General features: G+C 43.5%; 2 protein-coding genes across 2 annotated transcripts in view; one reads left to right on the top strand and one right to left on the bottom strand.

The window, feature by feature from the left end:
- The window catches only part of LOC126563873 (protein bunched, class 2/F/G isoform), a 40,022-nt gene extending 32,869 nt beyond the window's left edge, over positions 1–7,153 (top strand). Inside the window, exon 4 of the mRNA XM_050220653.1 lies at positions 6,651–7,153. Coding sequence (XP_050076610.1) covers positions 6,651–6,977 — 327 coding nt within the window. The 3' untranslated portion in view covers positions 6,978–7,153. The remainder of the gene's footprint in view (positions 1–6,650) is intronic.
- Positions 7,154–10,335: 3,182 nt separating this feature from the next.
- LOC126564111 (solute carrier organic anion transporter family member 4C1) lies at positions 10,336–14,540 on the bottom strand. Its single transcript, XM_050221045.1, has 8 exons — positions 14,462–14,540; positions 13,958–14,303; positions 13,494–13,714; positions 12,896–13,427; positions 12,097–12,152; positions 11,257–11,748; positions 10,983–11,169; positions 10,336–10,915 (listed from the first exon to the last, which is right to left on the bottom strand). The coding sequence occupies exons 1-8, from the start codon at positions 14,538–14,540 to the stop codon at positions 10,336–10,338; spliced, it is 2,493 nt and encodes an 830-aa protein (XP_050077002.1).

Genomic DNA, 14,540 nt, shown 5'->3' with positions numbered 1-14,540 from the left:
GTTCTTCCAATTGCATTGACGTGTACTTGATCGTCAACGTGATAACAGCATTAATGTTTGCTTGACACCATTTTCAACTTCAGTCTTTCAGAGTAGGGTTACTGAAGATAGTTACTTGTTTTATGGACACACTGATAGGCTGCATACTTCAAACACAGTCAGTATGGAGGGCCGTGAAGAATTTGAAAACATTTTCCAAAAATGATCGTGTTGAGTGTGGAGTGTTTTCTAGATTTTAAATGTGTTTTTTTACATCCCAAGCTCTTTTGCTGTAGTTTCAATCATCTTAATTACCTTCAAAAGTAAGATTACTTCTTCAATAGTTCAGGCAAGCTGCTGCACACAACCAAATGCTCCGAAGGACGCGACTAAAATCTCTACAAGACCGGTCCGTTGCCTGCGGCTATTCGCTTAGATAGCAATAATTAATCTACTAAGCCTATTATATGGCAGAGTATGATCTGGTAGTCGTTTAAGCCATAAAGAGCCGTTATTAACTTTTCTTTCTACAGTCTCAAGGTTACAAACAAAAAATCTAATCAAAAGTGGAGCCTACCGTATTTTGATATCAAATAAAAACAGCACCAGGCATGCCAAGTTACGATCGCTAGCAATTATCGCGTGAGCCTATTGATATTTTTAGCTTATCTATCGGGTGTACTATCTTGAAATGAACGTCACACACAATAAGTTTTTTGTACTCTTGTCTAGCCAATCTGGCTGACGACTTCCATCAGTTAGCTTACCGTACATATATGGACTTTGGTTACGATTTCTTCGCTTCATCACATCGTTAGACTTTTTCCGATGAATTAAACTTTAGCGACATCTCCTTCTACGGTTTGTCATCTGGCCAGGTGGCCAATTGTAAACTCCGATGATGCACTTTCTCCGTACGCGAGCGGTTTTGAGCCAACGATTTTAAGGATGTGTGTGCGTGTGGATTGTTGGTGGTTTGTCGCGTTTTTTTTTTTGCAAACATAAAAAGAAAAACCATTCCCTGCAAGTAGGTCAATCCAATTAAGGATATCGGAGCTACACCGCAATATGTGTTGTCTTTCACATTCTTCTGTTCTTTCGCACGTATGGTATGCAATATTTTTAAATGCCTTTAGGTGTCATGCATTAAGCTTCACAATCCTCAAGGATTTACATGGCCTATCGATTTGGCAATCAACCTCATATTTGACAGTGACAACCGGCGCTGCAAGACAGGTTCTTCTTCTTCTTGGCTTAACGACCTCTAAGGTCATGCCGGCCATCGAAATGGCTTTCTAGACTGCCGATACCACGTAGTTGGATAGTCACAGTCCTCACTACGGGGGGACGGTCCCCGGATGGGATTTGAACCCCGGTCGGGATTTGAACCCCGGTCCTGCCGTTTGAAGACCGGCGCTGCTGTCGCTTACACCACTAGGTCGCCCCTGCAAGACAGGTTAAAATAAGATAAAACTCCATTAAGGTTTTAGTTTGGTGGACATGTCTTCTTCCAGTTCTTTCTACCACCTTGCCCCTGTGCTATATTGTTCCGTTCTTTGTTATTGTTTTTCTTTTCAATTACTGTGCGTTCTTATCGTACGATCACAGGAAGCTCGACCATCCAAGCATAATAATCCAAAACACAAGATTTAATCAAACCATACTTTGTTGTCTTTGTTGCACCTTCCCCATCATATTGCCATGTGTGTAACAGGCTTTGCGCGACACTGGCAAAACAAAACAAATTTTTATTCATTGCTGATATCTCGCCATCGGCTGCGTCTTGTGCGGAGACGGTCTGGTCGATGGAAGATCGGTTGTGATTGTAACAAAACTGTGTAAAAGAATAATTATCCGTCATGAAGGAAACGTTGCCATCTGGATGAAACCAGTTATTTCAAAGTAAAAAAGCCAAGCCCCAGCACCTCGTTACAACTCTTATCAGCTGCAGCTATATCAATGTTTGTCGTTTTGAGAGCATTTGAAGGGTGTTAATCATTTCGGAGTTTGTTTTTCAATGCCGTTTTTCAATACTCTGTTTGTGGTCGGAATCAATAATCTTTTTTGCATTGCTTGAATTTTTTATTCAATTTTTTTATGTAAAATTTCAATCTGTGTTGTGTCTTGCAGTATTTCCATCAATGCACACTATCGACAGTTTTGCTATTGTACATTCCTCCCACTCGCTCTGAACAATAGAGGATTTTTTGTTGTTATACTAATCTTCAATCAAATCAAGCAATGTATGGCTAATACAAGCACACAAACCTTAGGAGATTGTCTTGGGACGAGTGTGTGCGCCTATACGTCGATCAGGTGATGTTAGGTACCAGCGTAATGACCTTCGCATTTCTTATAATGCACCGATGCTAAATAGAAATGAAATGTCTATCCTCCATGTGAAGCGATCGGTAATGAAAAGAAAGATTTACAACTTTCAACAAGCGCCCTGTCACTCTCCCATATGTACAGATTTAGAATCAGATTCCTCCACACCTCCGTTGATAGAGAACTGCTCTCTTTCACATTTGCCTGCCGGGGGCGCGTGTGTGTGTGTGTGGCTAGGTGGGATCCACAGCGATAGCACGCCATGGGCTCGTGTTTCAGCGGTATACGATTAAAAGGTGTATCAGCTTACACGGCCCCAAAAGGTGTAGAACGTTCGTTTGCCATTCACGAACGAAACGGAAATAGTGAGAGTGAGCGACTGAGAAAAGGGAGAGTTTATAATGTGTGGAGATGCACCGAGCATTCCGATAAAGGTGTCTTCTCCATTTTGTAGGTGAGCTGCAGTACTGGGTGCATAAAATGCTTCCCAATTTTCCGCGATCATTCTCCCATTTTCCTAGCAAAACTGCAGGCCTTTCCCTTTCATTCCAACTCGTGGACCATGAGAGCTGTGACATGTGGTGAGCGAAAACATCACCTGCGAGCGAGGGATCCCACTGTAGTATGCAACACACGCACTGTAACTGCTCTCCGCATATCCCAAACACAGACACACACACACCGTCGTCATCGTAAAGGGAGAGACAGAGAGAAAGAGAGCGAGAGATAAGAAATCAGTAGAACAGCAAAACAACACCATTAGAGGGAAGGTTGTTTGTGTCACACTAGGCCTGTGGGAGATGATTGTTTGTACAAGCACAAGCTGCGCCACCCTGACGTGGAGCTGTGGTGTAGTTCAACCATAAAACTGCTCACATCCCACCGCCAGACAGTCAGTCGCCGCTCGAAAGTCTGTTGGGTCGTACCACCAGTAACATTATTCATTTCGGTTGCTCTGTTCTTCAGCCTCAAGCAGTACCGGGAGCATATAAACCGGTTCGTGGTGAGACAGCAATAACAAGCACATCACAAACGATAACAACGGCCGGGGGTTCAAACGCATCAGCTGGACGAGCGATAAGGAGACCACCAAACCCGTGAATTGTTGTGCTATTATCAAAAAGCGATCGTCCTTCAAACGAGCTAGTCGGCTGCCAGTGAACTTGTTCCCGCGAATGTGTATTAGCCGAGCGAGTGCTCTCATGTGCGTCATCTTACGATAGGCAATTGTTTGTGCAGAATCTCGTCTTACACGATCACACGTGATTATAGCGGAGTGTATTTCGTAATAAATTACTCATTGTTCATCAAAGTGCTAAAAGCTTTCAAAAGTTGTAACATTTATCGCAAGGTGTAACATTTCATTAAAGTAATACACACACGCAAATAATTGATCAAAGTGTCCGATCAAACGGGAAACATTAGAATGGAAACCCTTCCGGCGATAAGCAATCCGTATCCGGCACTGTCGACGGTTTTGAGACAGCAGCAGGAGCAGCAACAAACGTCGTCATTGGCCGAGAACTGGCTTTACGAGATTAAGCAAAAGGGTCAGGACAACACCTACTACGTGATGGTGCAAAATGTGAAAGTAAGTTAGCCAGACCGGGGACACTCCTTTTAATCTTCCAAGCTACCAACCGAGCATGTGCTAGGAACACGTGCGAACTGTCGTGGCCACCACCGTCGATCATATAGAACGCGTATCGTTAAGTGTAGTCGTCGAAGGCAATGCGCGCAATTGTGTGTGATTTACGTGGCCTGTTCCTACACTCACCGTGCTCTGCCAACGTTTGGTTTCTTGGGGCTCATTAAATTTAAATTGCAGTGGCATGGTTGGGTTCGATTACTATTTCACTGAAATTAAGTCCGATAACCTTCACCCGGTACAGGTAGTAATGTGTATGGAGGGGAAGCGGTGTAGAATGTTGTTGATGAGTCATTGGTTTGGTCGACGTGGCATTAGAACGCTCCTTGAGCCCGTCCAGCACGTAAAGCACTTCCCTGTGGTAGAAAACTGAGAGAAAATTTGGCATAATTTAAGAAAAATGACATTTTAACGCATCAATGTATGAGTATATGTATTTCCTAGCTCGACCAATAACACCTGTCGCCCAACTTTACTGATCGAGAATTGGTCCTTGAACTCGGTCACGTAGGTGTGCTAAAGGAGGTGATAATTCACTCCAACCGGGACTAAGTTCGGCCTCCTTAATTCGTTTCCTCAATCTTGAAGCATATTTGAGCATACCTCGCTGACAGATAGCTGTTACGTATACGTCTACCGGACGCCCTTTAGTTGCAGTGAGCTGTCTTAAGCATTTAAAACCACACACAAGCCACTCTGCTGGTGGAAGAATTCTGTTCCCTTCTGGCAGTTTATTTGATCAATCAACGACACCCGGCCAGTATGGGTAGCAGCATACCTCAATCGAGGCCACGAAATCTTCGTTTGCAGTCGATCGAGTCGATGCTCTGTTTTTATTTTTCCTCTCCCGAACCCTATGGCGCACACAGCATTCCGGTGCTGTCGTTGTTGACGACTAGCTGGAATTGATTTTAATTGAGCAGCCGGCCAATCACTCGCAGAGCGCTCGCTTGTACCGCGAATGTATATTTTGCTAGTTTTCAAATGATGCACACCCCAGAAGGCGAATGTTTTTTTTCTTTTGGTCATTGGAGCGCGTGAATGGAGCAACAGCAGCACCACCAGGATATAAATAGAATATGTTAATCTGTGTGTTTTCGTTCCCGCAATCAATCGGCTCGAAAATAGTTCATGCTTTCTGTGCCCTCCCAGAGTGTGTCACGATTGGTCCAGGGCGTAATATTTTTGTTATTTGTTTTGTGAACTAAACGATAACTATTTCGAAAGGGGGCTGGTGCACCGCAACGCAGAGTGTGTTCGTTTCCTTCACAAAAAATTTTTTTTTCTGATAATTGAAAACGAATATGGCTGCTGCTAATTCCTGTCGATTTAATAATGTTTACTGACGCGTGAATCGATCATCTTTGGATGATAAAAGCCAGTACTTACTGGCTGGAGTAATGCAAAACCGTGGTTGATAAAAAAGCACCTTCCTGATTCTTTCTACCTGTTTGTCACAATCCATGACGTAGAGATTACTTATCACGCTCTAGCAATAGCAGAACAGGCGAGAACACACCGTGTGATAGTAGAGTAAGCGGTTTGTTTTGAAGCAGCTACGGGAAACAAATAACTTACTGTATAATAAAGCAGCAAGCTGCTTGAACAACTCACAACACGGGGTGGCTTATCTTATCTAAGCATCTTTTTTCCCCATTTCTGACAGCGACAAGACATGTTTCTTTTGCACTCACTTGTTATTCCTGATTGTGGAAATTTTTGTCTAAATCATTATGATTTCGCGTACCGCGTTTTTGTCCACTTGAACTAATGCTACGGCTGTGTATATTGTCACGGTTCGATATAGTTTGGGAAGGAAAATATTGTTGATTTCTCTTGCATTACCAAGTCCAGTGGGGGGCCAATATAGACACTCTCTGTGTAAGACGCCAATTGGACGCTCTTCCGTCATGAAGCGTTTCTAAATTTAGATGCCATTGATCGGATGCAGTTCAGTTCGCAGCACACAAATGCTCGATTCCCACCGTTTAGTATCAATTAGCATCGGCAAGACAAAGCGCGACAACCACCACCCGCGTGATCAATCGGCGACGGTTAGTGTTGTGTGCGGTCGGGCGGTGGGTACGCCTCAATCGCGGCGGCCGTACCTTGACAGTGTGATTCGTTTTTCCGCAATGTTGTCATAGTTTTGCGTCGTGTTGTGAGTATTTTTATTGGCGTCATCGAATGACGATCGCTCGGTAGAGTTATGGTTTCAAATGGAGTGCGAAGAATATGGTGTGTTGATGACGCCATCGAAAGCCTCCCTTTTTGCTTTCTTTTTCAAGCTTTGTAGTTGTGTATCTCCCTTTCACCATCTGTCCCATTGCCGGAGAACTATAGGATCAAATTTTCTGCTATGTGATCCATTCCTCAAACACCGGAAGTATTGATGATTCAAACAATTAATAAACATTATTCAATGTTGACATTCTCAGAAACGATCGTTTTGTGTGAGAACTGTTGGATTGTACTTTGCTCACTGGTAGCTTCAGTATGATTTATGATTGCAATAAGTAATTATACTACAACAATACGACCAGGCCGTTCTAATTGAATAAAAAGATTAATGAGCATTAGTGTTAGCATTAAAAATATAAAATTTAGTTTTTAGATAGTTTGCTTTTGATTACATTTTCATCAGTTTAACATATGTGTTCTAATGTATGTTACCCCCTCTTCTTTGCCATTTTAGGATCTGGTCAAATCGCACCTTATGTTTGCCGTTCGCGAAGAAGTTGAAGTACTAAAGGAAAGGATATCGGAGCTGATGGATCGCATTAACCAGCTCGAGTACGAGAACAACATTCTGAAAGCGAACGCATCGCAGGAAACACTAGCGCAACTGACTACCGGTGGTAGTAGCGTGGCAGCAGCAGCGGCAGTCGCAGCAGCTGCCGCGGCAGCAGCAGCAGCTCAGCAGCAGCAGCAGCAGCAGGTCACAACCGCCTCCACCACCAACGCCGGTTCCACCAAAGTACCAACCTCCTCGGCTAACCCTGCCAACGGTTCTGTTTCCTAAGCTTAGCGTTCCAAAACAGCCGTTAGACGTACACTTGACATAAAGACTATTATTACTACTACTACTACTACTATTACTACTAACCGAAGCAAGTAGCATCATCACTGAAAGCATCAATGCATGCGTGTATAGAAGCCCCAGATATTTCGCGTTAGGGGGGAGTCCATGCTCCGTACTACTCGAAATTATATGAGCAAAACGAAGGAGTTGCAATGTTTTTCTGCCCTAGCCCCAGCGGGTATCTGACTCTCTTTGATTGGTGAAGTGAGGCGGACAATTGAGTGTACCCACTCCGGCCACCGGTTATCTCACGGCTGAGGAGCCTAACGTGAGCTGCGACGCTTAGCAATACAGCAACTGTAATTCCAAGTCCCTGTTAGTATTAACGTTTTTTGCACACCAGACCACCACCCACGGATGATCTTGTTTGCATATTAACTCGATGGTGTACCGGTTCACGTTGCTTCTGTCTTCGTTCGGGCTGAGGAATTGATGCAGCACGAGCAGGGATGAACTACACATAGACACGCTCCTAAGAAACATTGATATGTATGCATAAAGCTAAGGCATGATATGATTCGTTAAAGTGAATTCGACTGCGAACGATAGCGCCAAATGACGCTCAAAACCCTGGGAAAGCGAAGAGCAATGCAAGCACGATTCGATCCTGTTTGCTTCTATTGTGTGGGGCACGAAGCACGCGTTAGTAAGGGAAGAAACCTTAAAACCTAACATGATGTTGCCAATGGTAGTTGAAAACGTAGCTAAGCATTCTCAAACCCGTATAAAGCGTAGCACCACTTCGTAGAAGTAGGGAGGGTACGGTAATGTTTGTTGGTTTATAAAGCTAAAGCCATTGACCTCTTCTTGACTAAAAAAGAAAAAGCAAAAAGGGCATCGAGTAAGTAAAAGTGCAGGCCTATTTTGAGATAGCAGTAGCAGAAATACACAAATACAGTTGTCTAAATTTTAAATGTGGTACAGCTTGCGCAACAAATTAATGCCACCAGAGATCGGATTGTGTGCAGGGGATGGAAAGACAAACGGTTAGCGAAACGTAACGCAGAACGCGGAAAGAAGCCAACAAACGGAACTGAGATACGTTAAAATGTGATTTAATGATAGGAAGTGACTAGTGACAAGTGAATATAAGGCAAAGTGTTGTTGTGAGCGGAAAAAGCAGAACGCATACATACATTTAGCCAACTCCCAAAGCAAGTAGGTTATAACAAAAACAACAAAAAAAAATGCACCGGAGAGTAATAAACGAACGCCGTAAAACGTATGCTGGTCGTAACGCAGCATTATCCAAACTGTATGTGCTTTTATTTCAAAGTATTGATGTGTACCCGTGGTTAATAGCCTTTGGATTTCTACCTACACATAGGTTTCATTCTATGTCATATTGGTCGTCACTGAACAAATGCACAGTTTACAGTTTATTGGCTACTATCTACTTTTCGCCGGCAAACTACGCCAAAAACCGATCGCTGCCCCTACCTCTGTTCGCCGTACGGGCAATGGTATGCGGAAGTAGAAGAAAGCGCCCCGGTTAAAGAGAAAGAATCCTTCCGCTGCTGCCCGAGTGTGTGTGTACAGGTGGAAAGCAATACTTTGTTAAATTATTTTCTTTTATGTTCGTCTGTTTCGTTGAGCTTAGTCCTAATACTGATCACTCTTAGGGAAAGTATCACAAGAAAAAGCAGGTCTTTGTGTGAGAGTAACTAGAATCCGAAAATTCGGCAAGAATTAGGAAAAACATGCAGATGGTTAAAAGGGCAAAATACAATGTGATTCGTTTGTACATAATGATGATAGAGAATGTTGAAACAAGCAGAAGAGATTTATGTCGCGCCAGACAGCACGACGCAGCCCGTACCACGTTCATGCCATGGGCGACCGAGATATAGGTGTATAGGAATATATGTGTAAAAAGGGAAAAAAACTACTGGACCTTAAAAATCGATCGCCAAGAAGTGTGTGGAAAAGCCAGCCAGAAAAGTAGCCAGAACGTTGTAGCTATTGAATGCGATGTGATCATAAGGAAATAGACAGACATAGAGAGATAGAGAGAGAGAGACAGAGAAAGGAGTGCTAGGTATTTGCTGGCCCGTGCTTTTTTATTGTTTGTATTTTTTATACCGTACCCGTAGTCTAATTGGTACCAAGTACCAGGCGCATACACGGATTCACGCAAAAGGAATATAAAATTAAGCCACTGTTATCATCATTGTGTAGCTGCAAAAACAAAGCATAGATCAAAACCAGATCACAAAATGAAGATGCTCAGTAATATGTCCCGATGAACCGACTGGATTATCCAAGTAGAAAAGAAGATTTAAAACAAAACACACACATATTACATGCAAACACATAACTCCGTATTAACACGCCGCAAGGGAGTGGCAAAACTCACGCAACGCATCCACCATCAACGGCAGAAAAAGATATGGAAATGATCATATGTTATATATTTTTATCGAACAATGTAACACATCATCGTACACAATCCGAAGATAACAGATGAAACAAAGCATGGTGATACAAGCATCCGACTGGTTTGGAAACGAGAAAGAAAAGGCAACAAGTCACGAAAAGCATAAAAATAGTAGATTACCCTTATTGCTTGTCAACTGCGCCTAGCGTTTAAGTTTAATAGGAACAACAAATATTTGTTTAGTTATTAAAAACTCCTACTCGCAGCGTTAGAGAAACAATACCCGACAAGCATAGAGCGAATGGAAAGTTAAACGAATTTATTGATAAAGCAGAGCAGAACGGAAGCATAAGTATATGTGCATATGACGGTATCGTTCGCTTGGCAACTTTCGGCTTTCTCCTTTTGTGTTCGTACAGCCAATGGGGAGAAATTAATTTCCACTACGAAAGTAGGTCCCTCTTTTTATTTACATTGTTTTATTTATTGCAACACAACAAAAAGAAGGTCCTATCAAATAATCCTACTATAATGCAAAATAAAATACCAAAAAAAAAACAACAACAACAACAACTGGAACATATGCTGAATCGAAACTATATATCGCAATTGCCGTGGTTGAGACGACGCTGTGCACCGAAAAGCGTGCATCGCCGAATGATAAAAAAGAGAAAGTACTGAAAAACAGAAACAGATTATAATAAATCAAAACACAATCAATGATAAAGCATGCTCTTGGGTGAAGTAAATGAATCCGAATGACATTTGCTGGACACATTTTTGTGTGAAGACTTACTGATAGAACTACAAACTTTATTTAATATTATCATCTAGCAACGGCACACTAGGGTTGCTTTATGGCGATGCTCCCATTTTTGTGCATGTGTGGCCAAGTTTTATACTGGCTAGCAAGATTTAAGTTTAAAAATCCGTTTCCGGACTCATCGGCCGACCGGGAACATTTCGTGACCGTACTGCAAGCGCATCTCTTCCCGAATCTGGACTTTCCGGTGATATAGCCCGAGGAGAGAACAGCCCGTTTCGTGTATAATCCCGTCGCAGCGCAGAGTCAGCTCTCGAGTTTGATACAGGCTGCTGTTGCTTCATAGGGCCCACCATACTGGAGCGATAATCGCTTTCATCATCACTGTCCGTTTGACCACGAGGTAAACTGGTCGCTGACCGGAAGTCTAGCTGTTCGTCGATTTCGCTCGAGTTCTCCCGCTTTGGCAGTTGTCGCACCACCTGGGCGTACGTTGCGGAACTTGCAGCAAGTGGTGAGATGGACCGAACCGTTGGATAAGAAGGTTGGGTATTTTGAATCGTTTGGACCGAGGGAACGTCCTCATCGGCAATCAGTGTAGCGGATTGTACGAGCGTCTCCGAAGTCGTAGATCGGTCGGCCGTGTGTCGGGTGGTGTCTTCGGCGTTATTTAGTGGCATCATTTCCGTCATGGTTTGTGTCCTCGCTGGCGATATGAATCGCATCTCGATCGGATCGCTAAAGTGGTGAGTATGAAACGTTACACTTGTTATCGTAGACGAATTAATTACCAGCAAGTAATTACCGTAGAAAAGTCTCGTCATTTTCTCCGTACAGTGACATATCCTTAACAAAGTAAAACACTACCATCTCAAAAATTAAGCCAATAATGATGAGCGCAGCCGTAATCATGTTCAGAATGTTTCCAAAGGTCGGCGTCTCGTGTAGAAAGCATTGTCGCTCGTTTGAAGACCAAAACTGGCAAGTGTGCGCTGTGGACCCCACAGAACACGTTTTCATTATTATAATTTTCAATTTAAGTTGTTCCATGCAAGAGGCTTATAGTAGCGATTACTTACTTGCTACCACCTGATAGATGGCTGTCCCAGGCAGATAAACCACCAACCCCACTAATGTCAGCTCCACCGCTAAAGCCATCGACTTGTCTTGCGTCAGCACCGAGCGCAAGCTGATGATCACCTTACCCGTCAAACCCGAAGCTAGAAGCATCGCCACAATTACCGTCAACACCTGAAACACGATCCAGTACGGTTGACAGTCGTCAATCCCGCAGGCACCCTCAGTCGCATCGCCACCATTATCCAGTACAATGTCAACATCCACACCGCACGAACAGTTCCGATAGATGACGATACTGTTAATCTCTTCCCGATCCTGACAACCGGCGTGACACGGTGAAAAGTACGTAAAGCGACTGTCTATGGGACAGACGGGTGTGAACGGCACGTTTTCCGCACAAACGCAATTCGACGCGCAGAAAGGTTTGATCAGCTTTCGGCCACGATAAGCACCAGCTATTTGTTCCTCGCCACACGAGATGAAAATATAAGCTGAAAGAAGGTGTAGAAGGGGGACAATAATACTATTGCATAAAACAATTTTGACGGTGTAGAGTTTTTTTAAAGAAATATAAAAAGAAAATAAATTTCAAAAATTCGTTTATGTGGTAGCGCTACTCTCTAATAGATGGCGCCACCGAAATTAGCACGATTTGAAAAGCAATTACGATCAAGACGGACGAAGCGATCATGGTACCATGATAAATATTTAAATACCAAAGCCCAACAAGGTTCACGTCGGGCAAGTTATCTTTGATTAGTATTAGAAACAATACAAAAAAAATATTGGAAGTACATTTACTTTTTTAATTAAATGTAAGTAAATAAAGGAAAACTTACCGATGAATAGTCCTGTGGCTAATATTCCAACGAAAATGTTCCATCCGGCCAATTTCCTGCATTAAAAAAACGAGAAAAAAAAACATAAAGCTTTTGAGTTAAAATTAATATAAAAAATATAAATAAAGCAAATATTACACTATGCAATAATGCCAATATTGCTCCTGTTTGAAGGATGACTCATTTTCTACCGTAAATCAAATTCAATTACTGTCGTTAGCAGAAGGTAGAAAGGAAAATATGGTTTAAACAACACAAAGCCCCTATAAATAAATTTAAAAAAAAGTCAGCTGAAGTGTTCTTTAATAACTGTCCTTACAGGCTTTGTGGCGAATACTGCTTTGCAACTGTTGTCTGAATTATATCAATTAACGAGAGTTGTCCTCGCTACAGTCGGCATTCGCATAATCGTATTCAGCAGATAAACTGCCTTCAATGCCTTCAGCAGCTACAGTTCAAGAATAATTAAGTTAGCTAGTTAGCTACAGAACCAATGTATCAATTTATTTGGTTAGCAACAAAGACTTCTATCATAAAGAGATGTAACACTCCCTCACAAGCTTATAAAAATGAAGATATACAGATGGAAAAAGAATACACTCTCTCTCCTAAGGAAAATGTTTGAATGTTAACAACTACTGTTACAAAATTGATAAAACAATTTGATGGAAAATACTGAACAATTCACTGTGTGCGATCATTTTCTCTCGGCCTCATCATCATCATCATCATCATCAACCAAACAATGTGTTTAAATTCATCCGTTGCTAATGACTACATTAAACACTGTTGTACATACCTCGCCGATGGGTTCGCGCTTGCAATGACCAGTGCCGCCACAATCACACCCATGGCAGCCGCGAACGGTCGAATCAGGTTGGTAATTAACCGGGAGGCCCACTCATCGTTGATACCGTCGGCTTGCGACGTCGGCAGAAAGAATCGCGACTGCAGATAGGATTGTTCGTGCGAGTGGAAGTTCACCATGCCGGTCTGAATGAACACCAGCGCCAGCACATTGCAGATGAGTACCTTGTTCGAGAACACCCGCCTAACCGTCGACCAGAGCGAAATGTCGGCCAGCCACTTGTCGGCCGTGGCGATCGATTGCATGCTGTTGTTGGTGGCCGTTTCAACGATATCGTTCGCCGCTTGACGTACCATCGTGGCGAGCAGTCGTTTCGGGAACAAGGAGATGATGAAACCCAACACAAACGTCAGTGGTCCGATAATGGCCCATCCCAACCACCAGCCGAGTGTGGTAGCACCGACCGCCAGCCCAATCGCAAGTCCGAGCTGAGCACCCCAAATGCGAGCCGCTATGACGCACCCTATTGAGAGAAGGACAATATTGAGTTTTGCGATCAGTTGCTCACCTTTGCCACGACGTTACGTACCGATCAATCCGGGGCTGTGGTGTGTTCGCACGTTATCGTCAACATAACTGATGCCCAGAGCGTAGATGGCAACGTTCGCGAGACCAATCAATACCTGTGCGATAAACATCAACACCAGTGTTGTGATGGCGTACGGTCGATCCATAACCAGCTTCGATGATTGCTCGAGCGTGCACGTCTTGTCCAGGTTCATTGATTCGATGGTGTTACTTTCTTCCGAACTGTGGCGTAAGTGGTGAATAGTGGAGAAAACGAATCAATTCTAGTGAATATTCAATCAAGTACCACAACTCCAAACACGTTTGTGGACACGATCGGAAGGTCGAACGAATCACTGTTGATCTTGGGTAGGTTTTTTGTACGATTCAGCGTAAACAGCACTTGTCTTACTACTCTTCACATTTTGTCACTGCCAATCGACACTGTTGCATATTTATCGACATTATCCCGCATAGCATACTCACTTGTGTGTCAGCGTCGGTATGATAAGCACGATCAGACTGATTGCTTGCAGCATAAATATGCCTCCCAGCCATGATATCCGATGTAACCGATTACCCCAATAGCTCACTAATAATGCAAATGCTCCCTGCGCCACACCAGCCGTTACCAGCAGCCAGTCCAGAACGATCGGATCGAAGCTTAACTCGCTAGCGGCCTGGTGTGCCGCCAGCCGGAAGTAGCTCTCGATGCCACCACTGACGAAAGCCACCAACGACAGGCATATTACGAACGAGGTGGCAGTACCCAACCGTATACAACCGGGCCCATTACAACAGCTGCATGCCGTCACGCCGCAGTCAATGGAATCTGTCAAAATAGTTGGTACGAATTCCACCATCGGGTCAGGTTAATGCGAGATAAGCGAGAACTGATAACACACCACTATCTAACGCAGTCTGGGCGCGGACCTGACTACGCAATCGACGAAACCAGGTGAGTAATGCTGGATCGCCTACGAAACTCACCTTGCTTAATGTTGTTTGCGTTGGCCTCGATACGAGGCTGTCGATCGTGGTTGCTTAGCAACGATTCTTGGCGCATCAT

This window comes from Anopheles maculipalpis, chromosome 3RL (assembly GCF_943734695.1).
Source record: "Anopheles maculipalpis chromosome 3RL, idAnoMacuDA_375_x, whole genome shotgun sequence".
In the NCBI taxonomy this organism is placed as follows: domain Eukaryota; kingdom Metazoa; phylum Arthropoda; class Insecta; order Diptera; family Culicidae; genus Anopheles; species Anopheles maculipalpis.
This window is presented reverse-complemented; position numbering and strand designations above follow the sequence as displayed.

Coding starts and splice junctions, on each gene's coding strand:
- LOC126564111 (XM_050221045.1), bottom strand. CDS start 14,540: ATGATGCGCCAAGAATCGTTGCTAAGCAACCACGATCGACAGCCTCGT. Junction 11,749..12,096: donor AGCCACAGGACTATTCATCG/GTAAGTTTTCCT, acceptor ACCTTCTTTCAG/CTTATATTTTCATCTCGTGT. Junction 11,170..11,256: donor CATCTATCAGGTGGTAGCAA/GTAAGTAATCGC, acceptor TGGGGTCCACAG/CGCACACTTGCCAGTTTTGG.